The sequence below is a fragment of the Crinia signifera genome, chromosome 19 (genome assembly GCF_055691185.1).
Source record: "Crinia signifera chromosome 19, ASM5569118v1, whole genome shotgun sequence".
In the NCBI taxonomy this organism is placed as follows: domain Eukaryota; kingdom Metazoa; phylum Chordata; class Amphibia; order Anura; family Myobatrachidae; genus Crinia; species Crinia signifera.
The window spans coordinates 14289382-14310566 of NC_139226.1; the positions used below are offsets into that span (position 1 = coordinate 14289382).

At 46.6% G+C, this 21185-nt stretch overlaps 2 protein-coding genes across 4 annotated transcripts in view; one reads left to right on the top strand and one right to left on the bottom strand.

The window, feature by feature from the left end:
* Window positions 1–20590, bottom strand: LOC146042149 (serine protease 1-like). 2 transcript variants are annotated; one of them, XM_083162067.1, is made up of 7 exons: window positions 20211–20590; window positions 16478–16612; window positions 14616–14732; window positions 2427–2583; window positions 1764–2017; window positions 687–826; window positions 1–262 (listed from the first exon to the last, which is right to left on the bottom strand). In XM_083162067.1, the coding sequence occupies exons 3-7, from the start codon at window positions 14623–14625 to the stop codon at window positions 95–97; spliced, it is 729 nt and encodes a 242-aa protein (XP_083018193.1). In that variant the 5' UTR covers window positions 14626–14732; window positions 16478–16612; window positions 20211–20590; the 3' UTR covers window positions 1–94. The 2 variants fall into 2 exon arrangements, with proteins under 2 accessions (XP_083018193.1, XP_083018194.1); XM_083162068.1 differs by lacking the exon at window positions 14616–14732.
* LOC146042146 (alpha-tectorin-like) overlaps window positions 18545–21185 on the top strand; it is a 27144-nt gene continuing 24503 nt past the window's right edge. Inside the window, exon 1 of one of the 2 annotated variants that reach the window (XM_083162063.1) lies at window positions 18545–18623. The gene's annotated coding sequence lies outside the window, so the exon portion shown is untranslated. The remainder of the gene's footprint in view (window positions 18624–21185) is intronic. The other variant, XM_083162064.1, reaches the window with a different exon arrangement.

A 21185-nucleotide genomic window follows, 5' to 3' on the forward strand; every position in this document is an offset into this window, starting at 1 on the left:
ATTTAATTACCACCCGTTAGTTATTGGCAGGTTTACATAGCTATTGTGTTACTCTCACATCACCCAGCTGTCAGGGGTGATAGCGCCGTACCTCTTAGCACGGCTCCTGCGCCTCATTCTCCATGATGTCATTAATCCAGCGGAGATAATTGAAGACTTTAGTATAGATCCCTGGCTTGTTTGGTGTTCCGCAGATAAAGTCTCCCCACGATGTGATTCCCTGCAGCTCGGAGCCACACACGAGGGGCCCCCCCGAATCTCCCTGAATAAAAGAAAAGATTTCAGTGACACCATTCCTATTATTGTGTTTGATACAAGCAGCATTACAGGTATGAGGTCCATCAAAAACTAGTGCTGGGTACATTGTTGGGCCACCTCATTGGGTCAATGGAGGATATACCCTATCTGTGTAGAGTTTGTGTTTCCCCTATATTTGTTTGGGTATCAACCGCTGGATGTCGTGTAAACCTTTTCATTGGTCAACAATGCTCCTGTTGACATTTTGCCTGTGTCGACCTTCTGTCAATGTTGACCCAGTGTATGTCAACCTTTCTTAGGTGTCAACCTCATTACTGTCGACCACTAGTGGTTGACCCAGTGTCTGTCGAACTTATATATACCCCAACAGGCATACAGTATGTGCCAGTCCCAGGGGATGTTATAGTAATGATCTGAGCAAACATTACCTGGCAGGAGTCTTTCCCCCCTTCAAGAACCCCGGCACAGATCATGTTGTCAGTTATAGATTCCTCATCGTAGAGTTGCCGACAGTCGGAAGCAGAAACGGTGGTGATGTTCAGACACTGCAGAACATCGGGGTACGTCTCTGTGAAAGCGTAAGGTTAATATGAGATATACGTGTCACAGTACGTGTACAGGCAATTATCACACGCATTCTTTATGTTTCCTTTATTTGTTCCTTACACTGCCTATTCCTCGCTAGCACCACCTACTGTATTGTACCTTCCTTTATGTCTTACCCAATAGAAGTGGGCCGGGGAACGTTTGATGTCGGGAATATTCCAACTACCCGATATGTGCACATCTGAGCAATAATCACGGAAGTCATGGGTTCGATTCCCACCATGGCTCTAACTGTGAGGAGTTTGTATATTCTCCCCGTGCTTGCGTGGGTTTCCTCCGGGTACTCTGGTTTCCTCCCACAATCCAAAAATATACAGGTAGGTTAATTGGCTCCCAACAAATGAACTCTAGAATGTCTGTGTGTGTGTACATGTGGTAGGGAACATAGATTGTAAACTCCACTGGCTCAGGGACTGATGTGAATGTTCAAATATTCTCTGTACAGCGCTGCAGAATATGTGTGCGATATATAAGAAACTGGTAATAAAGAATAAATGAAATAATACTCAGTGACACAGATCTGTACTATATAGTCAAATGGAATGTATTTTGCGGTACGCTCCCGAATCGATCTCAATCGAATCGCAAGTAAAATCACACCATGTGTACACACTGTTAGGATTATGAAACAACGTCTCAGTGCAAATGGTTCACTCCACATCCACAAATTGACTTGCATTCAAAAATGCCACAGCCCTGTGGTATATAATCCTATGCAACAATGGGTCTATTCCAAAGCCTTCAGTGATGCCTCTGATCTGCCCAGTTCTGCTCACAAGTCACTGTGACTATACATTCTGCATATTTTATTTGTCAGTGAGGCTTTACAGCCTTTCTGGTTGAATATTGCACCCACAACGACCGTCTTATATCATTGGTTCCTAGTAGTATATTGTTACCCTCAGAGCTGCTGGTGGATCCCCATCCCGAGATGATACAGTTGGCGTCGTCACCCACGGGCTCAGCAGGCAAGGGCATAGCACTCACATAGTCATCCATGACGGCTGGTGATGCTAGCTTCAGGAGCATGATGTCATTGTTATACGTCATGTTGTCATATTGCGGATGGCAATACATTTTATCAGCATACGTCAACTGTTGTGTGTCCTCGTGGATAGTCCGGTTATGTTTTCCAAGATGAATCTGAATATTCCTGGTGATAAAAAAAAAGTAACAAGTCAGTCAGTGAAGGAAAGACTTCTGCAATGAGAACTTCTACTCAAGACAATAAGATGTATGAGCAGATTAAGGGGGATGATTCTAATTTTGATGACCATCCCCCCTGTTGTCTGTACATGCAGCTCAAATGATTAAATCATCAATGACTCAATGACTTGTATGAGGTGGGGACCCAATGATGTCACTGAAGGGTATCCTTGATGATTTAGTTCAATGTTTATTACTATATGGTTTGCACCAGAGTTCAAGGAAAATCGTTGACGACATTGCTCATGGAGCAAATCACTTGGTGTGTACCGGGCTTGGGGTTCACTACTTTTTTTTGGTATGGATTATAAGAAGTAGGAAAAGCAGGACAGAGAAAGCAAACATTGAAAGCTTACGTCATCCTGCAGTGAGCCGCCGTCAGCACCCAGGACTCATTGATAAGGACGCCACCACAGATAAACCTAGTAAAGTAGTACAGGGCCACCTGCCATGGCTGGGAATGGGGATCGCATTCCTTTCCCCCTATTATCCGCTCAATGGATTGGGCCTTAACTGGACATAATATAACGGAATAGAAAGATCAGTGTTAGTGAGACAAAACAATATGGATTCGGTATGAAATCCTGACGGTCAAAATCCCGACAGGGTCAAAATACCGACAAGGACAAAATCCCAACATGATCAAAATCCCGACATTTAAAATCCCGACAAGGTCAAAATCCCGACATATAAAATGTACAGGTGAAACAGTCAACATGACATTCGGTCGACAGGTCGTGAGGTCGACGTGGTTTTTTCACTTTTTTTTACCTGAATGTCGACACAGTTGACATGGACACAATTGGAAGTGAACCGCAGCCCCTCACATCGCTCTCTTCGCTCGCAATGATTTGGGCACAGTTCCTTGCTGTGCTCGGCACACTATTTTATTCTCCCACCATGCCCTAGAGGATGGTAGGGCATGAAATACCGCCTGTCGGCTCATGTCGGGTCAAAAAACAGTGAAAAAGCCATGTCGACCTCGCGACCTGTTGACCGAAAGTCATGTTGACTGTTTCACCTGTACATTCTATATGTCGGTATTTTGACCTTGTCGGGATTTTAAATCTCTGGATTTTGTCCTTGTCGGGATTTTAAATGTCGGGATTTTGACCTTGTTGGGATTTTGTCCTTGTCAGTATTTTGACCCATTCGGGATTTTGACTGCATCCCGTCAATATACTGTAGGTATCGTCAGGTTATCAGGATATGCTATAGAGAGGAAAATCCCATTGACTAGTATTTTCCCCGCATGTAATAATGATAAATATTCAATGTATAACACACAAATGTTTTAGAAATACATTTCTCAGCAATTACAGATATATTACAGAGGTCTCCCTGTGCTAATGATTATGTAGTAATTGCAGCCTAAATACTTTCAGACATTGGCCCTTATTCAGATCTGTGCGGCCGGAGCCGCACACAGTGCTCCGGCCGCACAAACCAATCCCCGCCCACGATACGGATCGCCACGGCCGTCCGTACACGGACGGCTGGCGATCCGCAAGAAAATGGTGGGGCGTACGCCTCCACCATGGTGGGAGCTGCCCCCTGCATTCGATGGTCGGCGACCATCGAAGGCTGGGCCGCACGCCCCACCAGGTCCCGCAAGCTGAGACCACACGGACAATCGTCCGTGTGATAGCTTGTATGGGGGCTGAGAGCTGACATCCGGCGACGTCAGCTTCCCGCCCCCATCACTGGCGTCATACCCTCATTAGCATGCATACGCCCCGCGTTTGCATGGGAACGCCCATGAAACGCGGGGCGTATGCATAGGGAAATCAGGGTATGAAGCCCCTCACGCCCCTATACGCCCCCTTTGCGGCGGACGAACTACGTCTGCGGCGAATTGGGCTGCACATGCGCAGATTGACCTCTGCGCATGTGCAGACTGAAAACATCGGCGGTACGGCCGCACGCGGGCCGTACCGCACGATTCAGAATAAGGGCCATAGTTATTAAGTACAGTGAGATACAAATGTTATACAGGTTGAGTATCCCGTATCCAAAATGCTCGGGACCAGGAGAATTTTGGATAACGGATTATTCCGTATTTCGGAATATTTTAATATTTCAATTATGTATTTTGAAGTATCTTGCATGTATGCTGTATAAACACATAAAATACACACAAATATATTTTATTACCACATAAAATACACACAAATATATTTTATTTGTTCAAAAAACAAGGTTTCAAAACATGAAACAAAATTTGTGTACTATCTCAGCACTGAATTTGAATGCCAAGCAATCATTGTCTTGCACATATATAGTGCCAGTTACATATCATGTCACCAGTAGTGCTGTTACAATTGTCCCCAGTGAGTTTTTAGCAAAAAAAAAAATTTTTTTTCACTTTCTGGAATGTGTGGTTTTCGGAATAATTCGGATAACGGATACTCGGATACGGGATACTCAACCTGTATAGAGATCTATTTATCCATATGCTTTGGGGAGGCTATTGCTGGACACCCCACTCAATGGGTACTGCACTGCCAGCGGCATCCTATGGCACATAGCACAGACCCTCACCTGTCATGAAAATGGGCAATCTCCAGAATTTGGATTCCGGTTGTTGTACAGAGCAGATATTCTATAGATATGAGATAACTCCTGTATTATACATCAATTTGTGTGCAGCCGACATTCAAGTTCAGAGGGAAAGCATAGATGGCAAAATCTGGGGGTGTGGCCTCACAGTCGGGGGTGTGGCCTATGGTTGCTGTTCCCCTGTGAGACCACAGACCAGAATTCTGTCCCTCTGATTCCTTTGTACAGCAGAGCAGCAAGTGACAGGAGAGACAGACAGACAGAGAGAGAGAGAGAAATACAAAGATAGATAACAGACAGACAGATAACAGCTAAGGTGCGTACACATGTACAGATTTTTCTGTCTGATCTATCTGATGGGAACAAAAACCTGGAAATGTACGGGAGCAAATGACAATCAAAAAATTTTTCCCAAACGCTTGAAAACAGACGGTGATCACTCAGACAAATTGTGTAAATCATTCTGATATAACAAATGTATATATATTTTTTTTCTGTTTTCCTGCATTTGGGTGTACATTTTTGATTGTCATTTGCTCCAATACATTTCCAGGTTTTTGCTCCTACCAGATAGATCAGACAGAAAATCTGTACGTGTGCACGTGCCTTTAAGGTGTGTACACATGCTTCTATTTGCTTTAGATTCAATGTCTGATTTGATTTTCCATTAGATTTGGCATTAGATCTTTGCATTCAATTTGACATTAGATCTGTACTTTTGCGTTAGATATCGATTTCAATATCGAATTCGATTTACATTCAAGGTACAGTGTACAAATTTGATTTATTGGATCGAATTCTATATTTCCTTCCCTGCACAGTCTATTTTCTTTTCGATATAGAGAAAATGGGAGCGCGCATTGAATTGAATGCAGATTGAAAGCATCTTAAAAACCATTCGATTACGATTTGATTTTGCTTCTTTAACCCCTTCACGACATTTGACGTATATATACGTCATGGCCGGGAAGTACTTCCCGACCGTTGACGTATATATACGTCATGGCTTAAAACTGTCACTGCGTCTAGAGACGCAGTGACAGAGGGACGATGTCTGCTGTCCCTGACAGCAGACATGTCCGTGCATGCCCAGGGGGGGCGGCGATGCAACCCCCCCCGTCGGCGATCGCTGTGATTGGCTGTTCATTGTGAACAGCCATTCACAGCGTTTTCTGTGTCACCGGCGAATAACGTTCGCCGGTGACACGGGATCGGAGGTGATTGGTGCTGTAAAGTACAGCACCAATCACCGCGGGGTGTAAGGGTGACACTGGTGTCACCCCACCTCACCCCTCCCGCCCCCAAAGGCCGTGATTGGTTCGTCGGACCGACGGACCAATCACAGCCATGGAGGGGGGTTTAAACTAACGGTGACTGCACTGCAGACGCCATTCCGGTCTGGAATAGCGTGCAGTGCAGTCACCGTGCCCAGCTGCCGCCTATACTGACCAGAACCCATCCAAAATACTTACCTGATCATTGATATTGCTTATGCTTGTGACATCTTGTGACATCCTGTGACATCTTGTGCTGCTGCGATTTATTAGATAGAGAGAGAGTTAGAGAGAGAGAGATAGAGAGAGATAGAGAGAGATAGAGAGGCCTAGTGCTATATTTTGTGCTGCTGCAGTGTGATAGAGCTATAGATAGAGAGATAGAGAGAGATAGAGAGAGATAGAGAGAGAGATAGAGAGAGAGATAGAGACAGATTGTGCTATATATTTTTTATATAACTGAAAGAGATAGAGAGAGATAGAGAGAGATAGAGAGGCCTAGTGCTATATTTTGTGCTGCTGCAGTGTGATAGAGCTATAGATAGATAGAGAGAGATAGAGAGAGATAGAGAGAGAGAGATAGAGAGATAGTGACAGATTGTGCTATCAGGGCCGGTGCAAGGCACCGGAGCGCCCCAGGCGAGTCGGGGTGGGGGCGCCCCGGTGCCGGGCGGGGGGGGCGGGGGTCTTGGTTGGTACCTGCGTAAAAAAAACTTCTGTCCCCGGCGTCCCTGCTGAGTGCTGGTGTAGGGGTGTCCGTGCCGCCGGGGGAGCCTGCGGCGCTGTTATCGTGTATACGCTTGTCGCGCCCGGCGGGGTCCCTACAGTGCATAGAAAATAACTAGCGCTATGCGCGCGGCGTTATTTTCTATGCTCTGTAGGGACCCCGCCGGGCGCGACAAGCGTATACACGATAACAGCGCCGCAGGCTCCCCCGGCGGCACGGACACCCCTGCACCAGCACTCAGCAGGGACGCCGGGGACAGAAGTTTTTTTTACGCAGGTACCACAGTGCAGGGGGTGAGGGGCGAACTGCCGCCCTCCAGGTGCCGGCGCCCTAGGCAAATGCCTAGAGCTGCCTAGTGGTGGCGCCGGCCCTGTGTGCTATATATTTTTTATATAACTGACTGCTGCCCCCCCTTTTGTGCTGATCAGTATAAATTAACTGATCAGCAACTTTTTGGGGGCGCAGGTTTTTTTTTATATATAGATATACCTGTCAGTGCTGCTGCTGCAGTGTCATAGAGTGATAGATAGTGAGAGATAGAGAGATAGAGAGAGATAGTGACAGAGAGTGATAGAGAGTGCTAAATTTTGTGTCTGCTGCCCCCGCCTTTTGTGCTGATCACTATATCTGAGGTGATCAGCAACTTTTTGGGGGTACAGAGGTTTTTTTTTTATATATATACCTGTCAGTACCACCAAAGGTTGTGCACCTGCTGCCCCTCACTGGTAATCAGTGTCGCATCACTGATCACCTTTTTTTATTTTTTGTGAGTGCTGTGGGGTCTTTTTTACATTTTTTTTTTTACACACACTGTGATTTTGTGTGTGTCCTGTGGCCACTGTGCGCTGATCAGTGACGTACATCACTGATCAGCTTTTTCGGCACAGGGTTGATCTATTTTTTTTTTTTTTGGATCAAATTCCTGTTGCCTTTGAGCGCTGTTCAGTGACGGACGTTACTGACCAACATCTGTGCTCAATTTTTGGCGCAGGACCTTTTTTTTTTTTTAACCCCTTCCATTTTTTTTTTTTTAACCCCTTCCATTTTTTTTTTTTTAACCCCTTCCATTTTTTTTTTTTAACCCCTTCCATTTTTTTTTTTTGAACCCTTCAATTTTTTTTTTTTTTTATTTTTTTTTTTCTGCACTACATACACACTACACGGTACTTGTGAGTTATCCGGGCGTCCGATTTTGAAATCGGGTCGGATCGGGACATCGCATCGCATCGCATGCGACCATCGGATGCGATGCGATGCGATGACCCGATTTTTCCATAGGAATCAATGTTAAAATGGACTGAGTCCATTTTAACATGGAATTCAATGGGAAAAAGGGTCCTTTTCATACCCCTACTATCCAAGTGGGCATGGAGTTGGATATAAACCTGTGGCGAGCGTAGCGAGCCACCGAGCCCGAAGCGTGGCGAGCGTAGCGAGCCCCGCGAGGGGACACGGAATACCGTCCCCTCGCGGGGCTCGCTTCGCTCGCCACGCTTCGGGCTCGGTGGCTCGCTACGCTCGCCACAGGTTTATATCCAACTCCATGCCCACTTGGATAGTAGGGGTATGAAAAGGACCCCTTTTTCCATAGGAATCATTTTAACATTGATTCCTATGGAAAAATCGGGTCATCGCATCCGATGGTCGCATGCGATGCGATGCGATGCGATGCGATATCGCATCGCATCGCATCTGATTGTATGCCTTAACTTAAGGCATACAATCAAAAAATCGGACGCCCGGATAACTCACAAGTACCCACTACACACTACATACCCCCCGGGTTGAAATAAAGTTTGTACCCCCCCCTACACTATACACGTGTTGAAACATTTCACTACCAGTAACACAAAAATATAAATGGCATCCCAAATGTCATCCCAAATGTCGTCCCAGTCATCCAGGAGAATGTATTCGGTGGAGGAGGCATATGCCATGCTTGCCTCTGACTCTGACACAGCCAGTGAGGCAAGCGGGGAATTTGAAGGATTTGTCTTAAGCTCCTCTTCCTCCTCTGATGATGAGGGACCCCCTCAAAGACGCCCCCGTAGAGCAGCTGAGACCCCCCCCCCCAATAATTGATCTCGTATGGACCCCACCACCAGACAATTTTGAGCCCCAGGTTCCTGAGTTTTTGGCCATCCCAGGAATCCAATTTGATTCAACAGGTCTCAGAGAAATTGACTTTTTCAAATTATTTTTCTCTGATGATTTTATAAATTTAATGGTGGACCAAACTAATTTATATGCCCAGCAGTTTATTGCTCAAAACCCCACGTCATCATTTGCTAGGTGGACCCCTGTAGATGCAGTAGAGATGATGACGTTTTGGGGTCTGGTGTTACATATGGGCATAGTAAAAAAGCCACAAATTAGGCAATATTGGAGTACAGATGTTCTGTACAGCACCCCATTTCACCGTATGGCCATGCCCCGGGCTCGTTTTGAGGCAATCCATAAATTTATACATTACACCGATAATGCACAGTGCCCACCCAGAGATGATCCCACCTTTGACAGGCTATTCAAAGTCAGGCCGGTCATTGATCATTTCAGTGCCAAATTTGCAGAGCTATACATCCCTGATAAATGTATTAGTATCGACGAGTCCCTTATACATTTTAAAGGAAGGGTTAAATTCCGCCAGTACCTTCCCAGTAAGAGGGCAAGGTATGGCCTAAAAATGTATAAGCTGTGTGAAAGCACCACAGGGTACACCCACAAGTTTAGGGTATATGAAGGGAAGGATTCAAGAATTGAACCACCAGAATGCCCCCCCCTCCCTCGTAGGTGTTAGTGGAAAAATTGTCTGGGATTTAATGCACCCCTTCCTGGATAAGGGTTATCACCTCTATGTGGATAACTTTTACACCAGCATCCCCCTGTTTAAGGCCCTTGGTTCAAGAGGTACAGCAGCTTGCGGTACTGTGCGCAAGAACCAAAGAGGCCTCCCCAAAACGCACATTGCCCAAGTAATGAGAAGGGGTGAAAGCAGGGGAATATGCACCGAAAATATGTTGTTGGTCAAATATAAGGACAAGAGGGATGTCCTTATACTGACAACAATTCATGGAGACAGTACCACCTCCATCCCTGTACGAGGTACCAGTACCCACACCTCAAAACCAAATTGTATCCTAGATTACAATAAGTACATGGGCGGAGTGGATCTTTCAGATCAGGTACTGAAGCCGTACAGTGCCCTGCGGAAAACAAATATCTGGTACAAGAAGCTGGCCGTGTATATCATCCAGATGGCACTGTATAACGCTTACGTGCTATTCCGTTCTACCGGCCAGAGGGGGACATTTATGCACTTTCAAGAGGAAGTCATAAAGAGCCTAACATTTGGGAATCAGCAGGCAGAGGGCCCCAGTACTTCTAGTACTGGCCCTCGTATTGTACCAGGGCAGCATTTTCCCAACGAAATCCCCTCCACTGCAAGAAAGGGCAGGACACAAAAAAGGTGCAAAGTTTGCTATAAAAAGGGAATAAGAAAGGAAACTATTTTCCACTGTGAAACTTGCCCCGACAAACCCGGCCTATGTATAAAGGAGTGTTTCAAAATATACCACACATCGATGGATTATTAGGTTCATCATTTCACCGTGCTTCGGGGGTCTTGCTAATGCCACATAGCACCCACCATTCATTCCACCAGAATCTGAGCTGCAAAAACCAAAAATCACTCCTTCCCTTCTGAGTCCTGCCATGCACCCAACTGGTATTTTTTGGTCACATGTGAGGCATTGCCGTACTCTGGAGAAATGGGGGCACAGATTTTGGGGTGCTTTGTCTCCTTCATTCCTTGTGAAAATGAAAAATTTTGAGCCAGAAGTACATTTTTGTGTAAAAAAATGTATTTTTTTCATTTTCACTGCCCAGTTGTACCAAAATTGATGAAACCCCTGGGGGTTTGAAATGTACACTATACCCCTAGATGAATTCCCTGAGGGGTGTAGTTTGCAAAATGGGGTCACTTGTGGGGGGGTTCCACTGTATTGGTAATGCAACATAGCACCCACCATTCATTCCACCAAAATCTGTGCTGCAAAATCCAAAAATCACTCCTTCCCTTCTGAGTCCTGCCATGCACCCAACTGGTATTTTTTGGTCACATGTGAGGCATTGCCGTACTCTGGAGAAATGGGGGCACAGATTTTGGGGTGCTTTGTCTCCTTCATTCCTTGTGAAAATGAAAAATTTTGAGCCAGAAGTACATTTTTGTGTAAAAAAATGTATTTTTTTCATTTTCACATCCCAGTTATACCAAAATTGGTGAAACCCCTGGGGGTTTGAAATGTACACTATACCCCTAGATGAATTCCCTGAGGGGTGTAGTTTGCAAAATGGGGTCACTTGTGGGGGGGTTCCACTGTATTGGTAATGCAACATAGCACCCACCATTCATTCCACCAAAATCTGTGCTGCAAAATCCAAAAATCACTCCTTCCCTTCTGAGTCCTGCCATGCACCCAACTGGTATTTTTTGGTCACATGTGAGGCATTGCCGTACTCTGGAGAAATGGGGGCACAGATTTTGGGGTGCTTTGTCTCCTTCATTCCTTGTGAAAATGAAAAATTTTGAGCCAGAAGTACATTTTTGTGTAAAAAAATGTATTTTTTTCATTTTCACATCCCAGTTATACCAAAATTGGTGAAACCCCTGGGGGTTTGAAATGTACACTATACCCCTAGATGAATTCCCTGAGGGGTGTAGTTTGCAAAATGGGGTCACTTGTGGGGGGGTTCCACTGTATTGGTGCTTGGGGGGTCTTGCTAATGCGACATAGCACCCACCAAAATTCCACCAGAATCTGAGCTGCAAAATCCAAAAATCACTCCTTCCCTTCTAAGTCCTGCCATGCACCCAACTGGTATTTTTTGGTCACATGTGAGGCATTGCCGTACTCGGGAGAAATTGGGGCACAGATTTTGGGGTGCTTTGTCTCCTTCATTCCTTGTGAAAATGAAAAATTTTGAGCCAGAACTGCATGTTTGTGTAAAAAAATGTAATTTTCCATTTTCACATCCCAGTTGTACCAAAATTGGTGAAACCCCTGGGGGTTTGAAATGTACACTATACCCCTAGATGAATTCCCTGAGGGGTGTACTTTGCAAAATGGGGTGACTTGTGGGGGGGTTCCACTGTATTGGTGCTTTGGGAGTCTTGCTAATGCAACATAGCACCCACCATTCATTCCACCAAAATCTTTGCTGCAAAATCCAAAAATCACTCCTTCCCTTCTGAGTCCTGCCATGCACCCAACTGGTATTTTTTGGTCACATGTGAGGCATTGCCGTACTCGGGAGAAATTGGGGCACAGATTTTGGGGTGCTTTGTCTCCTTCATTCCTTGTGAAAATGAAAAATTTTGAGCCAGAACTGCATGTTTGTGTAAAAAAATGTAATTTTCCATTTTCATATCCCAGTTGTACCAAAATTGGTGAAACCCCTGGGGGTTTGAAATGTACACTATACCCCTAGATGAATTCCCTGAGGGGTGTACTTTGCAAAATGGGGTGACTTGTGGGGGGGTTCCACTGTATTGGTGCTTTGGGAGTCTTGCTAATGCAACATAGCACCCACCATTCATTCCACCAAAATCTTTGCTGCAAAATCCAAAAATCACTCCTTCCCTTCTGAGTCCTGCCATGCACCCAACTGGTATTTTTTGGTCACATGTGAGGCATTGCCGTACTCGGGAGAAATTGGGGCACAGATTTTGGGGTGCTTTGTCTCCTTCATTCCTTGTGAAAATGAAAAATTTTGAGCCAGAACTGCATGTTTGTGTAAAAAAATGTAATTTTCCATTTTCACATCCCAGTTATACCAAAATTGGTGAAACCCCTGGGGGTTTGAAATGTACACTATACCCCTAGATGAATTCCCTGAGGGGTGTAGATTGCAAAATGGGGTGACTTGTGGGGGAGGTTCCTAACTTTTAGCACTTATGGTGCCTAGAAACCTACATGGTGCCTAAAAAAAAATCTCATAAAAAGGAGGCTCCAAAATCAAGTAGGTGCTCCTTCTATTATGAAGCCTGTGGTTTGGTCAACGTGCACACTAGGGCCACATATAGGATATTTTTGAAAACAAAAGAATTGGGGGAATCAATTTTTAGTCACATTTCTCTAGTAAAATCTACTGTATTCGTTAGAAAAATGTATTAAAATTGAAACTCTGCAAAAAAAAAGAAATTTTGAAATTTCACCTACACTTTGTTTTAATTCCTGTGAAACACCTAAAGGGTTAACAAACTTCCAAAATGCTGTTTTGAATACTGTGAGGGGTGCAGTTTTTGAAATGGCATCATTTATGGGGGTGTCTCACATACAAGTCCCTCAAAGTCACATCAGAACTGAACTGGTCCCTAAAAAAATCAGTGTTTGAAATTTTCATGAAAATTTGAGAATTTGCTATTCATATTGTAAGCCTCCTAGTGTCCAAAAAAATTAAAAGGAAGTTGAAATAATGATGGAAACATAAAGTAGACATATGGTCTATGTTAGTTATTAACTATTTTGAGTGGTATGATTATTTGTCTCACAAGCAGAAAATTTAACATTTTGCAAATTGCTAAATTTTCCATTTTTTCACGATATTTTGGTATTTTTCACAAAAAAACACAGACTGTATCGACGAAAATTTACCACTAACTTGAAGTACAATGTGTCACGAGAAAACAGTCTCAAAATCACTGGGATAAGTAAAAGCAAAAAAAAGTTATCCCCACTTAAGTGAGACATGTCAGATTTGAAAAAAAGGGCTCTGTCATGAAGGCACAAACTGGCTCTGTCATGAAGGGGTTAAGCAAAATCGAATCGAAAACCTGTCAAAATTGAAGCGTGTGTACACCCCTATAGACAGGCAGGCAGACAGACAGACAGGCAGGCATGCAGGCAGGCAGGCAGGCAGGCAGGCAGGCAGACAGACAGACAATGCTGTACATTATCAGAAGTCCTTGGTTAGTATTATCCTACCCCTTATAAAGTCATATGTCCCGGTTCTGTCCTGCGCCCATCTCACCTGCTGACCCCAGCAGAGCAGCGACAAGTACAATAAGCATCTCTGGGACGGACACTGTGGACAGCGTGTGTAGTTTTCTATTTCACCAGCGTTTATGATTAGGACATAAATGATTAACAGATTATAGGCTGCTCTGTGTCCCAGGTGCCAGTGCCTGCAGCAGCCGTATCTCATACATGGTTATTGCATCTGTGCACCCATATACTGTTCCATCAATGCCATATACAGGCAGTGCCAAGTTAATACTCACAAACTGACCCCAATAGGGTGTTATCTGACCACCATATGGTCACATCTGTCCACTGGGAAGGGAATAAAGCATTTTTTGCTTTGTCTGTCTGCAATACCCAGACCACAGATAAGATAACGGATCAACTAAAGAAACATGAACCCATTCCTACATACGATTGAGACCCGAACGCAGGGCTGCAAATCTGATTATCGGTCCATTAGGAGGGAGGGGCGGTAGTGTCAACAGCGGTCCAGATCTCTGCAAAGCCATCGCAGTGCCATGTAAGTATTGGCTAACACCAGACAGATGGGAATTAGCAGCGTCAAAGGAAGGGTCTGGGTCACAGCGTCAAAGGAAGGGTCTGGGTCACTCTCCAGACCCAGTTCTTCTGCTGAGGACCACCACAAAATGGCCGCCCCCATACAGCAGACAGTATCAGAGAACTGTGTGCTATATGGGGGCGGCCATTTTGTGGTGGTCCTCAGCAGAAGAACGGAGCTGCCGGGACCAGCGAAATAGGTAAGAGGTGTAACTATAGCAACACAGCCCCCGGCGCCCCCATATGCACAGCGCCCCCCTGCGGTGGCGGGGGCTGCGGTGCTATAGTTACGCCACTGTGTGTGTATGTATGTATGTATATATATAAAATCACACCCACAAATACACACAAGATGCTGAAGATGTTGAATTCAAAGCAGCAATGGCTCTACAAATGGCATCATACCCTCCAACATGGTACACTCCAAATAACCTGTTGTAAGCAGGTGACTGCATTCATAACATAGGGAATTCCAGGATCACTGCACTTCAGCTTGTGGACCACCAATGCATACAATTTATTCTGAGGAGGATATAAAAAAACTGCAGCATTTTCAAAACCATTTCCGGCATTTCTTCACAGGTAGAAACTGCTTCATTTAGCATGTGGCAGAATTAGCATATAGAATGAGACAGAAGCTGGCAATCAGATTACCATAGGACTGCCACAGTTCGAACCAAATGGTGCAGTCAACCTTTTGCTGACTGTATATCAAAGAGATGGATTTCAAGGGACAATCACCTGACAGAACTGTCTTGTGTCTGCGTTGGCACTCTAAAATTATCACCTACTATGGGGTGACTCCACCACATGTGTATTGAGACATCACAAAAGGCAAACACACTGCACTACATTAGATGAAGGGAATAGGCTTTAATATATGGAATTATATGTCCCTGCTAGTGGAGCGTACAGAAAATAATCTGACTAATAGCTGAGGCTGTTTTGTAGGTGAGGCGCAGATGACAAATCTATAGTATGCATTGTTCCCAAGATGTGACACTTTGCAACTATCCCATATCTCAAACATATGATATGTATATTCGGTACTTGTGTAGTTTACGGCGCCAGCTTAAGCTATGCACGGCGCCAGCTACGCTACGTTATCAGCGGAGCCCAACGGCTGCCTTACTTGTGTAGTTTCATGGTGGCAGCCTAAGCTGGCGCCGTGAAACTACACAAGTAACTACCGGTGCTGTTGGCAGGAACAGCATCTCTGTCCCCGGCGTACCTTGGAAGCCTAGTCAGCATGATCCCCTCTCTTTGGCCCCAAAGCGTGGCAAGCGCTGCGAGCCTGTGAGGGGGGGCGGTACGCGTCCTCCGACCTTTTCATTCCCCCACTATCCACGTCGGCGTGGAGTTGATTTTATATAGTGTGGCGAGCGCAACGAGCCACCGAGCCCGAAGCGTGGCGAGTGCAGCAAGCCCCGTGAGGGGACGTGTAATACCTGTGAAGTAATGCGCGTCTCCTCGCGGGGCTCGCTGCACTCGCCACGCTGTGGGCTCGGTGGCCGATGTGGATAGTGGGGGTATGAAAAGGTTGGAGGACGCGTACCGCCGCCCCTCGCGGGCTCGCTGCGCTCGCCACACTTCCGGTTGGCGTTGATCGTGGGGTGGCGTTAACAATGGGGGAGCATTTGACCCATCAGGGTTGGGAAACAATAAAAATTGGGGTCTGGGGGCCAATGTAAAATCGGGTATCAGGGACCATTTTACATTGATTTTCCCCCCCCCCCCCATATCCACACCACCCCGAAGTGTGGCGAGCGGCGGCGGAACGCATCCTCCGACTTTTTTATTACCCTACTATCCACTTCGTGGAGTTGATTTTATATAGTGTGGTGAGCGCAGCGAGGGGAAGCTGAATACATGTAAAGTAATCCGCGTCCCCTCGCAGGGCTCGCTGCGCTCGCCACGCTTTGGGCTCGGTGGCCCGCTGCGCTCGCCACACTATATAACATTGACTCCACGCCGACGTGGATAGTGGGGTAATGAAAAAGTCAGAGGACGCGTTTCGCCACCGCTCGCCACGGTTCGGGGTGGTGTGGATACTGGGGGGGTGCGTTAAATCTATTTTTGGGACAAACAATCATATTATTGTATACCTAATGTCATGGTATTGCACACCCTATAAAATCGCATTGCGCACCTTATCCTAAGGAGCCGCAGACACACAGAAAGCTGCCTCTGTCTCTACCGGGGGGTAGCTGCCGGGGGATGGGTTAAATGTCAAGGACTAGTGGAAGCTGCCGGAGGAGGACACTTACCCCAGTGCTATGTGTTGCAGGCTCTCTCCGGGACCGGGCGGCTACAGAGATGGTGCAGGCACAGCGGCTGGAGGGACTGGCAGCAGCTGGATTGGTGGCGGCATCTGGACCACGCTGGAGGCTGCAGAGAGATACCTGGAAAAGTAGGCGGACACTGCTGGTCAGCGTCCGCCTTCTTATCGGGCAGTTGTAGGACAGTTCCCCCACACATCAGGATAATCAGCTGGGAAAAATCAAACAGGTTTGAGGCCGTTCATCAGCTGATAATCATTTGCTCCCACACACTAGAAAGATTATCATTCCAACCAGCCAAAAGTTGGCTGGTTGGAACAATATCTTTCTGATATGTGGCCGGCATAAAGGTAAGAATTTTTGGTAGAAATCATTCTTTAGTTAAGCACATATGTTTAACTAGAATTTCTGGTGTCCAAATTGATTTGGCATTACGGTGTAATGGGGCAGCACGGACGGTGCAATGGGGCAGCACGGACGGTGCAATGGGGCAGCACGGGCGGTGCAATGGGGCAGCACGGGCGGTGCAATGGGGCAGCACGGGCGGTGCAATGGGGCAGCACGGGCGGTGCAATGGGGCAGCACGGGCGGTGCAATGGGGCAGCACGGACGGTGCAATGGGGCAGCACGGACGGTGCAATGGGGCAGCACGGACGGTGCAATGGGGCAGCACGGACGGTGCAATGGGGCAGCACGGACGGTGCAATGGGGCAGCACGGACGGTGTAATGGGGCAGCACGAACGGTGTAATGGGACAGCACGGACGGTGTAATGGGACAGCACGGACGGTGTAATGGGGCAGCACGGACGGTGTAATGGGGCAGCACGGCGGTGTAATGGGGCAGCACGGACGGTTTAATGGGGCAGCACGGCGGTGTAATGGGGCAGCACGGACGGTGTAATGGGGCAGCACGGACGGTGTAATGGGGCAGCAATGGGTATCATTACTGCCTCATCATGGCTCTAACGGTGCAGAGTTTGTATATTCTTGCGTGGGTTTCCTCCGGGTACTCCGGTTTCCTCCCACAATCCAAAAATATACAGGTAGGTTATTTGGCTTCCAACAAAATAAGCCTAGAAGGTATGTGTGTGTGTGTGGTAGGTAATATAGATTGTAAGCTCCACTGGTGCAGGGACTGATGTGATTGTTCAACTATCCTCTGTAAAGCGCTGCGGAATATGTGTGCGCTAAATAAGAAACTGTTAATAAATAATAATACATTTATGCTTAGGGATGAATTCACACAAGGTCAAAATGCATTTGGAATTTATTGCATAGGCTTCACATTAATTATGTATGCTGTGCTGAGTGAGAAGAAAATAAACATCACAACACACAGTCGTGGAAAGTCGGCCTCATAAATCATGGAGTTCTAATAATGGGGAGTTTCCTTGTTTGCTATATACATGTTCTATGTATTATCCATAGATGTAAAGGCCCAGTAATGGGAGATTAGCAGAAGACGCGTGTCTGGAATCACCCCCAGGAATACCACTGTTGTGGGCGATAAATATTAAAAGAAAAAGTCATAATAATCTGTGATGTTGAGGAAGAATTTTAAGCGGCAGTACTACTTGTTGGCCAATAAGTGGCGATAAAGAGCCAAGCAGTTCTTCAAGTGCTGGCGCTCTTCAATCATAAACAATCGGCCTGGTGCCCGGTATCTCCTGACAAAAATAGTTACAGATTGTAACGTTGAGACTTCCATTGTTTTTTTGTATCAAGTGCTACGAGTGCCGCCATTGCTGATTGGTATATATATATATATATATATATATATATATATATATATATATATATATATATATATATATTAGGTGATTCATATTCCTCGAGACAACGGCTCTGGCATATTTAGTGGATATTTTGCCCATCTCTCACAGCAACGTTGGCACCCAAAGGGTTAAACCCTGGCCATTGTCAGCAATATAATCATACTTGCCTACTTTTTTACAGTCCTCTCTGGGAGAAGCCCAGAGAGGAGTGAAAGGGGGCAGGACGAGGCTACTTATCAGGGGGCGGGATGAGACTGACGTGACCAAGCCCCTCCCCCATGACAGTCATCCACGGCAATTCGCGGGTCGTCGGATTGGGGGAGGGGCACCCGTGAAAATCAGAAATTTATTGCAGCGGGTAAGGAGGGTGCTGTAGCTGCGGGGCAATGCGGGAGACTTGCCCACCTTCCCGGTGGAATGCTGTATTTGGGTGGGGCTGTGTTATAACTGAGCTTTCTCATGTGTATGTGCTGCATAAGGTTCCTGAATATGGTAGTGCGGGTGGGCTGGGGGGCATACGCGATGGCACTGGAGACTCGTGCTCACATATGTTATACATTGGATCTATGAGCAAGCTTCATGTAAATCCGCGTCTGCATTTCTGCAAACCACAGAGCCAGAGATTAAGCCTCTAACTGTATCGCTAATACCCAAACACACAGCAGGGGAATCAGGTTCTCAGCTGCACAAGTTTCCCAGCTGCGCTTTCCCAGGCACAGGTGTATGTATGCCCAAGGTCCCAGAATACAGATCTGGCACCAGACATCGATATAATGCAGGAAGCATTAGGCAGAGCTGTTTGTGTGAGCTGCTGGAATAACAAGGGGAAATCAATACTAGGATTCTGGACAATACTGTCGAGCAGGTTCATTAGCCGTTAACTGATTTAATCGTCAATGCGACAGGCCATTAATATAACTGTGCCATAACCATGCAGGCAGAGGGAGAGAGCAGCCAGCTTGAGCAAGTAGAAGGCGAGGGCATGATGCAAAAGGGGTGGGGCTGGAGGCGGGGTTCAACAAAGGGAGGTGGGGGCTATTGTGATGGTGAAAGAGTGGGGGCAGGGCTATTGTGATTGCATCATCGTGGACATGCCCTCAGCTGTGCAATGACGGTATTACAGGCAATGTACAGAGGGGGCCACAATTATGAGATTTGTGCTGAGAGGGGGACCCAGGAAGCTGCAGTTATGTCCATTGCAGAGGACCTACCCACCTTTTCAGGAGTTTCCCAGACATTTTTTTTTTTTGGGGGGGGGGGGGGTAGGCAGGTATGGAATAAAGGTACATTAGCATGGGGTTGAAAGGGTTCAATGGCCTACAGTATACTGAAAAGGGGAGGAGCTTTGCCTAGTGCTATGTGGGTGTGGTCAGTGCTGTGTGGGTGTGGTCAGTGCTGTGTTGGTGTGATCAGTGCTGTGTGGGTGCGATCAGTGCTGTGTGGGTGTGGTCAGTGCTGTGTGGGTCTGGTCAGTGCTGTGTTGGTGCGATCAGTGCTGTGTGGGTGTGGTCAGTGCTGTGTGGGTGTGGTCAGTGCTGTGTTGGTGTAATCAGTGCTGTGTTGGTTTGATCCGTGCTGTGTGGGTGGGATCAGTGCAGTGTGGGTGGGATCAGTGCTGTGTGGGTGTGGTCAGTGCTGTGTGGGTGTGGTATGTACTGTGTGGGTGTGGTTAGTGCCATGTGGACATCATACCGCTGTCATACTGCTGGGCCTATTGTAGCTCAATCAGGGCCATTTGTAATCTTGCCCTGCCTGCAGAATATCAATGTGCAAACAGTCCTAGGTGTGGGATTAATATTAACTGCTAAATGTTTCCATTTATGTGTTTAATATTATAACCCTTTTAAATTTGAGCCAGAATCAACTGGCGGTATTAGGTATAAATGAATTGGCAGGTTGTAATACTGTATTTGTCAAACTAAGTGCGTCATTGTGTCATACTTGCCTACTTTTATCTTCACCTTTCCGGGAGAAGCCCGGAGAGGCAACACATCAGGGGGGCGGGAGCAAGGCTGACATCACTTGGCCCCGCCCCCCATGACGAAAACCTCCGTGATTCGCGGGCCGAGAGGGAGGGGGCGTGGCTTAAATGCCGCGAAATGACGCGAAATGCCGCGATCGCGTCATTTAAGCCCCGCCCCCTCCCCGCGTACCCGCGATTTCATGTAATTTTAACCAGCGGGCAAGGATGGAGCGGGGCAAATCCCAGAATGCGGGAGACTTGCCCACCTTCCCGGGGGGCCGGGAGAAGGACCCGATTTCCGGGAGGCTCCCGGCCATTCCGGGAGGGTAGGCAAGCCTGCATTGTGTGCAATGGTGGCCCCCGGATAGGAGAACCACACCCACTGTCAACAACTGCCATTCCAAACTGACTCACTTTCAGTTTAAGTCCCTGTGCACTAACGCAAGCAATATAGTCAAATATCCCTATATCATAGCTCTCAGAGAAGATCATTAATTAACAGTTTTAACTGCTTATTAGCACAAGCCGGTCTGCTTGCTGTAGTCACCCTGCCGGCTGATTTTTACATGTCGCGCTGCTCAGTAGCGCCTCCCAGATCTCCACTCACAACGCCTTTGGCTGTCATCTCTCTGAACGCTCTTTATTTTATTAATTCAACTTTGTTTGAAATAACGCTGGTTTATGCGGCCTATTCATAATCTCATAATATGAGGCACGTACACACACCTCCCTGCATATTGCATTACACATTTGGCACCGGTTGGGGGTGTGGTCTCGTAGAATGGGTGTGGCCTCACAGCACACCATACTTCTATCATTGTGGGGGCGTGTCCTGCACTCACCCTGAACCGCACACTTTATATAACAGTCCTCTCTCTATCCGCAACACAGATATTGTTTAATCCCTGCTGACCTACTTACTGTCCCCGGGAGGCGTGGCATCACAATCGCATCATT

Coding starts and splice junctions, on each gene's coding strand:
- LOC146042149 (XM_083162067.1), bottom strand. Junction 2,018..2,426: donor GCGGCTCACTGCAGGATGAC/GTAAGCTTTCAA, acceptor TTTTATCACCAG/GAATATTCAGATTCATCTTG. Junction 827..1,763: donor ATCCACCAGCAGCTCTGAGG/GTAACAATATAC, acceptor ACGCTTTCACAG/AGACGTACCCCGATGTTCTG.